General features: G+C 39.8%; 1 protein-coding gene across 2 annotated transcripts; it reads left to right on the top strand.

The window, feature by feature from the left end:
* Positions 1-220: 220 nt before the first annotated feature.
* Positions 221-6,403, top strand: nptx2b (neuronal pentraxin IIb). 2 transcript variants are annotated; one of them, XM_026915659.3, is made up of 5 exons: positions 221-1,069; positions 2,066-2,285; positions 2,512-2,753; positions 2,949-3,128; positions 5,467-6,403. In XM_026915659.3, exons 1-5 carry the CDS (start codon positions 662-664, stop codon positions 5,692-5,694), a joined length of 1,278 nt encoding a protein of 425 aa, XP_026771460.3. In that variant the 5' UTR covers positions 221-661; the 3' UTR covers positions 5,695-6,403. The 2 variants fall into 2 exon arrangements, with proteins under 2 accessions (XP_026771460.3, XP_026771459.3); XM_026915658.3 differs by having other exon boundaries at positions 2,509-2,753.
* Positions 6,404-7,796: the final 1,393 nt, after the last annotated feature.

Here is a 7,796-nt window from a genome sequence, read left to right as displayed (position 1 = left end):
TGGGACGCAGCATCTGGCTCCAGGTTTTGCAAGATGGCGACTCCGATTTCAACCCAAAAAAGGCTTCGAAAATGCACCATGGGAGTGAATGGCACCATGTTGTCCACTCATATATACAGTCATTGGTTAAAACTGACCCTTGTTACAACTGACCCCACTCTCCCCTATCACATTAAATAGTTTGTACCAGCATGCACTGGGGGCCAGGTTGCTCCTCAAGTAAACTGAAAACTTTGGGTAAGAGCACACAACCTATCATTTTCTCAAGATTGGTGTCTTCTCAAGATTCTATTTCCTCATTGGCTGGTTTCATTGGTTCATTATTTCACGCGCATTCGTATTGTGACGTAAATACTATCAACCTATCAGGAGGGGAAGAGGAGGCAGTAATCTTACAGTGTCAGCGCGAGCGCAGGACTGAGAGGGGAGTCATACCGTGATTCAGAGTCACTGACTTCACTGATGAAGTGGAGTTTGGTGAGGAAATGACTCCAAAGAGCTGAGGACGCTGATAGCGCGCGCGCATGGGAGACAACCGTGAAAAGTTGACCCTGATTCTCTGAGGTGGACATTATCATCATCATCACCACCATCATCATCATCATCATAATCATCATCATCATCATCATCACCACTGTTGTCATTATTATTATCTCCGAAAATGAGGCGTCCTTCCGTTTTGCTCATGTGCGTCTTCTTTAGCATCAGCTGCGTTAAAGCAGTCCACAGCCAGGAGGACAAGGACAAGCGCTTTTTGTGCACAGTGATCCCCGCTGATAAAGACCCGAGCTGTCCCGTTCAGAGTGTTCAGGGTGATGAAGGCTTGAAGAAGACAGTGCTGCAGCTCCGGGAGACTGTTCTCCAGCAGCAAGAGACAATTACGCACCAACTGGGTGCCATCAAAGAGCTCACATCCAAACTGGCTCAGTGTGAGACCACCTCAGAAGACTCTTCATCGTGGAGGAATGCTAAAGACACGATGGACGATGTCCCGAGGGATCCAAACGAAACTCTGGACGCGCTGGGTAAGACCATGCAGAGCCTGAAGGACAGGCTTCAGAACCTGGAGGTGAGAGAGACTGCTCCCACAGTTACGCACAAGTCTACACATTATACACAGGAATGTCAGGTGTGGCTGATTCCAGCTCAGATGATCTGCACTCTTATTATAAAATACTCTTCTGTTTTGCCTTGTTTAGAATGCTCTATATATGTAAAGACACAGGCACACACACATGCACACACATAGTATAAGGTAAAGATATTAATTTTCATATTTCATATGTCAAATTTCATATGTCAGTTCTGTATCATACATGAGTCCAAATATTTTAGAAATGTTGTCCAACAACACTGTATTATAAATATACTGACATATGCGATAAATTTACTGTAAATCTTGTTTACTGTGTTTAAGAGCTTTTTAATTTTCGTAATTAAGTGTAGGCGGTGAGGATTTACAGGGATTATCCCCCCATCTTGTTCTATCTATATCTCTTACCCCGGGCAAACCCTCACGCCACCGTAATTAGTGAACAATGCCAATTAATTATTAGTCCACCCCTGCAGCTGAAACGATAAGTGAACAACAAAGTGAATGAAGTAATTGTAGTTTTTTTGATTTTGTTTATTTTACAGTGTTGGTGAGGCTCAATTGAGCCACAAGATTCTTATAAAACTCTTGATTTGATTCAGAGGCTCTCATTAGCCCCAAAAATATAATAGGTTTCATGCTTTTTTAGGCAGGTGTGCAAAAAATGATCACAGTATTACTGCATTGTTTATCATCTCCTAGATAATATGTGGATTGGTATTAATTCAGGGTAGTTACTCAAAATGATCATGTTACATACATTGTCAAAACAAAAGCAAAACAGTGCTGCCTTCAATTGATCTCTGAATCTGCTGATTTACTTTCCTGTTCACACGTCTTTAAGTGATGTATTGTGGGCATAAGTCAATATTCTTATATATAAATCATATCATGTTCTCAGCATGTATCAGGACATGCAGAAAAATAACAGCTTCATAAAATTTTCTCTATATCATTTTTTTTTGTTCACAGCAACAGCAGATGCGTGCCAGCCTCTCTGGAGCTCCATTCCCCAGTGAGCTGCGAGACCTTCTGCAACGTAGGCTGGACGATCTAGAGAGCCAGCTCCTGCGCAAAGTCAATGAGTTGGAGGAAGAGAAGTCACAGCTGTACAATGAGACATCTGTTCATCGGCAGCAAACAGAAAACACCCTTAACACCCTCATTAACAGAATCTCTGACCTGGAGCGAGGTATTCACAACCATTTAGACATCTGATATATTTCATATTAGGTCCATTCATCCTCAGTTTTCCCATTGCGTCGCCATTTAATTCTTTATGCAGTCATGAACGTGTATTTGTCAGAAAATTGAAAGTCTATGGTATTAGGAGAGTTGAGGCCTATTTTGATGTTATACAGAAAACTATGTTTCCCACCAGAGGTGACCCATTGCTAATTCACACTCTCTGCCAGCAGGTACAGGATTCAAGTCCCCTGAGGATTTTAAACTCTCCCTACCCCTGCGCACAAACTACCTTTTTGGCCGAGTGAAAAAGAGCCTGCCAGAAATGTATGCCTTTACCGTGTGCATGTGGCTCAAGTCCAGTGCCAGCCCTGGCATTGGGACCCCTTTTTCTTATGGTGTCCCCGGGCAAGCAAACGAGATTGTGCTGATTGAATGGGGCAACAATCCAATAGAGCTACTCATCAATGACAAGGTAAATATAATTGTTTTCAAGCTATTTCTGTGAGACCATTTCAGTCCTCTTAAGCTGGAAGCATCATAAGTTGCTAAATATTTGAAAAATGTATATAGCTGAAAATAACATTTACATAATAACATTTAACAGGGGTGTAGTCATTATTGACATTCACACAGTTGTGAATTTTCTCACCTTTCCATCCCTGTGGAGGTGGCACAGCTACCTCTGTCTCTGAATGATGGAAGATGGCACCACGTCTGCATTACCTGGACTACTAGAGATGGTTTGTGGGAGACCTACCAGGACGGCCAGAAATTGGGCTCAGGGGAGAACCTGGCCCCATGGCACCCCATCAAACCTGATGGAGTCCTCATTCTGGGCCAGGAACAGGTGAGAATAACAGCAATCATGTTGCAGGAAATACTTGAAAGAATGCATGTGCTTACATCATAGTCACTTTTCCATCACCTTGTCCTTTAAGGGGAATTCCCAAAGAAAGTTTGTTTGGTGACTCCTTGAAGACCAAAAGCACTGAGTCACTGAGTTGTAGCTAGGATTATGTTAAAGTATCTGCAGAGTTGACACTGCAATGTGATGTATTTTCCTTTTCAAAAGTGTGAAAACCATGTTGAATGTGTAAGCATGGGTGATAAAATACTTAACATTTAATATACTCTATGCTTTGCTACATTGAAATTGGATTTTGTGTATCCAATTATCGAGAAATGTCAGCTTCCATGTGGCGGAACAGAAAATTGTTCATCCTTTTTGCGAGTTTGCGAGTTTAAATCTTGACAATCTCACAATCATCTGTAGCCAGGAGCCAAGGGAGCAAAGCTGGCCATGCTCTCTGGGAGAGAGGGATGGTATTACTCTCTCCCCTGTCAATCACAGTGACAATAGCCAGTCGTGGGGATCTGTGAGCTCCTGTATGCAGAAGAGGGCAGATAGCACTTTCCTCTGAGTGTGTTACTCTGCCCTGTGATGCCACATGAGCAGCATTTCAAAAAGATGCAGTTGGCTGTCTTCATGCTTCTCAGAGATTAATGTCAGCTAGCTAGTTAACAAGCTGTGCACAGGTTCAAGAAATTTGACTACACAGTTTCCTAAAGAGCTATACCCTCCTCCACATGTGCTGCAATGGCTATTATTGTGATGCAAGTACACACTTGGAATCGAGAAGGGAAAGGAAGTCTGCCATCAGGAAATCTGTTGCTGCATTTAACCATGCCCTGTTTCCACAGGGTATAAATATGAAGTCTAAAACAGTTGGAAGTTTACCAGAATTGGAACCATGAGACATTGTCTTGACATGCAGTGAGGGGGATGGTGAAGCAGTAGGGGAAAAAAAGCTCTACAGTTTTTTTTATTTTTTTTTATTTTTAGAATTCCACAGTTTAGTTGATTCATCAAGTAAAAGAAAAACTACCACTACCACTACCATTAATTACCACTTCCATAATTAAAGATAATAAAAATGTTTGATCATGTACACCATCCTGTACACCATCCTGTTTAATGTCAAAAACTTATACCCACTGTAAAATATGGAAGTGCATCACTGATGATTTGGAGTTGTTTTGTGGCTTCAGGGGCTCTTGTGAAGAATGATGCTATCATGGATTTTGCTAAGTACTAGGACATTTCAGCAAAAAACTTGGTTGCCTGTGTCAGGAGGTTAACATTTGGCAATAGAGCTGTCAACATGATGATGAGCCAAACTTCTAAATCAGCACAAAAATAGTTAAAGAAGCACAAAATAAGTGTGATGCAATGACTGTCTCAGTCTCTGGACTTGAACCTTACTGAAAACCTGTGGTCTGAATTAAAGTCCACAAGCACAAACCTTAGAATATTCATTAAGTCATGTTCAGTAAACGCTTTATCTTGGTAAGGGTTGCACTGGTCCTGAGCCTAACCCAGGAACATTGGACCACTCCATATGTCTTTGGGAGGTGGGAGGAAACCAGAGGAAACCCACAGAGACATAGGGAGAACATGTGAAATTTCACACAGACAGTAACCTGAGCTCAGGATGGAACCGGGGAGCCTGGAGCTGTGAGGCAGCAATGCTACCTGCTGCACCACTGTGCCACCCCCTAAGAATATAAAGGAGTTCACCATGGAGGCGTGGAACAAGGTCCCTCTATATGTAGGCGTTACAGGAAGAGACTCAGTGCTGTTATTCTCTCCAGGGCAGGTGTCACAAAATATTAATTGCAGGGGTGCAGATCATTTCAAAACCAGTGTTTTGTAGAAAAATCACACTGCTTGAAAAATGCATTTGGAAAAAAAAGGTTCAAATAAAACTAAATAAAACACATTTCAAGAAAGTTGCCAAAAATTCTGCAGTGCAAGAAGTGTATGTAGTTCAGTCATCAAATGACCCATTTGACTCAAGCTTTTGGAACAGAGTCATTATGAAGCTTACAGTCATATGTTTGTAATGACAAAAGAGCTGTCAGTGTTTTGGATGCAGTTGCAATTCATCTCACAGACAGCAGAGGGTTCTAGAAATTACAAACTACTTCTACTTCTAATACACTTCACTATACAAGTTTAAATGAGGCGCATGTGGAAAAAATAGAAGGACAATTGATATTATTGTGCAGTTTTGTTTCATATAATATTGTGTTATCTGTAACCCCTCCCAGTATAGCCTCAGTTATGAGAGAATAAATAAAGCAATCATTTTTTAAATGAGGTTTGTTGTTTATGGCTTCAACAGGACGTGGTCGGAGGTCGCTTTGATGCCACGCAGGCCTTCGTCGGTGAGCTGAGTCACTTCAACATCTGGGACCGTGTTCTCCGACATGTAGACATCAGCGCCATGGCCAACTGCTCCTCCTACGTGCCTGGGAATGTGGTGGCCTGGGCTGACAGCAACATTGAGGTGTTTGGTGGTGCCTCTAAAGGGCCACTTGAGTTATGTGAAGACAGGCTTTTTAACAATTAAAGACTTACGTAAACTCAAACTGTGCCCAAATCCTTCTCCTTGCGTTTTGTGATTGTTTCATTTTTAAACTCATTTTTGTATTTTATGTTACAGGATATGTACGTGAACTTTGGTGGACTTAATATTAAAACAGTGTATGTGGGTTCACTGATTATCAGTGTGGACTTTAGTATGTTACTGGTTCACTAACAGACCTGTATTAGGAATATCCTTTTGGTATGGATCTTGAGAAGATATTCAGGGATGGGAAGATTTAACTGTAATGTAATTTCATTTGGTTTATTTTATTTAGGACTTATTTTGTTAGATTTTTAATGAACTCATATGTCATGAATTGTATTATATAGGTTATTGTTCTGAGCCAGTGAATGTATTATAGAGTGGAAACACTATTTTAAAAAAATATCTTATTTTAGCTTTCTGTCCATTTTATCCAGGCAACAAAATATTGTCATAAATCAGCACAGCCAAATAATTTACTCTAGTTGTATACATTTTTGTGACATATTTTGTACAGTAGTGCATCCAAAATGAATGATAAAATGCAAACTTGTTTTTAAAGGGAATCTTGTGCTTTGTGTTTAGGTTTGGCTCTGTAGTTTTGTGTTTATACAATGATTAATGATTCTCTTGCATGGTATGAAAGGCCTTTGTTGTTAAAATTTTGTGCCAATGCTTTTATTGCTGTTTACCAATGAGAGAATAAACGAACATTTCTGAAAAATAAAAACACTAAAAAAATTGTTACTCCATATTTGCTCCATAAAATTGACAGTTGTCAGAAATTTGTATCAGTTCATCTGATCCAGTTGATACTGCACTTTCCTTGCACAGTCCCTAACCTGTATTCAACATCTTGTTTAGAAATGCATTTGACTATTTAACTAAAAAGTGCCATATGAATAGACACATACTGCTAGAGTGTGAGGGAATCAGTCCAAAGACACAGGTGGCTTTACAAGCATTAGCTGGCATTAAGGCAATAAGACAAGCCCAAAGCCAAAGCTCATGGCTCTGAAACACTGCTTAATTGACTGGGCCTATACTGTATATATAACATGAATTAATAATGATCATAAGTTTAGAATGGTGCTGTGATTAACAACTCCAAATCCATTCATCATACTATAGTTTTTTTAATATACTTGAAAAGCTATAATTATTCTTATATACACTCCTTAATTTTCTGTAATTAGCTTTCTTCTGAGATTAATGCATTAATCTCATTGAACATAAATATAGCAATCTTTGTGGAAACTGTCAAGGCAAATGCTCATGACATGAGAGTGAAGTAGATTTATTTAGAGGATAAATGACTCTGTGATCGTGCTCTATAGAGGTTTCATTTATTTCTAATTGGACAGCAGTCTATATTCACCCCATTGTCATAATTCCATTATTTCTCAAGGTCTATAAGGATAAAGTAAGAAAAAAAAGCAACACAAAGAGCTTACAAGCCAACTGTGAATATGGATAAGGACTGAATCATGAGGGAACTGGACAATATTCTGCACAAGGCTTGAAAAAAGCCTCATACAAGCACATTTCCCTGCTAATAAATATTCAAAGATAACATACTGAAAAGCCATCACATTTATTACATACATACATTCATAATAAGTACAAAAGGAAAATATCTACTCAAACCTATGCTTGTAAAAAAGCATGGCAGCATGACCATTAGCAAAACTGAGAAAGCAGAAAGACACACACACACACACACACACACACACACACACACACACACACACACACACACACACCTCAGGGAACAGAGTGACGTAGATGGACAAAATGAAGCCTCTTTATGTTTTACAGTGGTTGATTCATCCGAATTCTGCTTTTCTGTTTGGTACTGAATGTAAGCGGTGAAAGACATTTTATGTATCAGAAAATGCAGAGAGAATTTTGAGATGTTAATTAAAACATGTTCCATCTGTGATACAGACTAATTGAAGGCAGTGAGGCTATCAGGGCTGTGTTTTTTATGTACTATTCATCATCAGGTCTGATGAATCAGAGGCTTGGTTTCTTTTTCCACGGAGAGAGCTGCAAATGGAAGTCCCTCTGAGGTGACTGTTAAAATTCAATGCCTGCAAACA

This window comes from Pangasianodon hypophthalmus, chromosome 12 (assembly GCF_027358585.1).
Source record: "Pangasianodon hypophthalmus isolate fPanHyp1 chromosome 12, fPanHyp1.pri, whole genome shotgun sequence".
NCBI classification, from domain to species: domain Eukaryota; kingdom Metazoa; phylum Chordata; class Actinopteri; order Siluriformes; family Pangasiidae; genus Pangasianodon; species Pangasianodon hypophthalmus.
Note: the sequence above shows the minus strand (reverse complement) of the source record. Positions and strands in the feature narration are given on the sequence as shown.

Coding starts and splice junctions, on each gene's coding strand:
- nptx2b (XM_026915658.3), top strand. CDS start 662: ATGAGGCGTCCTTCCGTTTTGCTCATGTGCGTCTTCTTTAGCATCAGC. Junction 2,754..2,948: donor AGCTACTCATCAATGACAAG/GTAAATATAATT, acceptor ATCCCTGTGGAG/GTGGCACAGCTACCTCTGTC. Junction 3,129..5,466: donor TCATTCTGGGCCAGGAACAG/GTGAGAATAACA, acceptor TGGCTTCAACAG/GACGTGGTCGGAGGTCGCTT.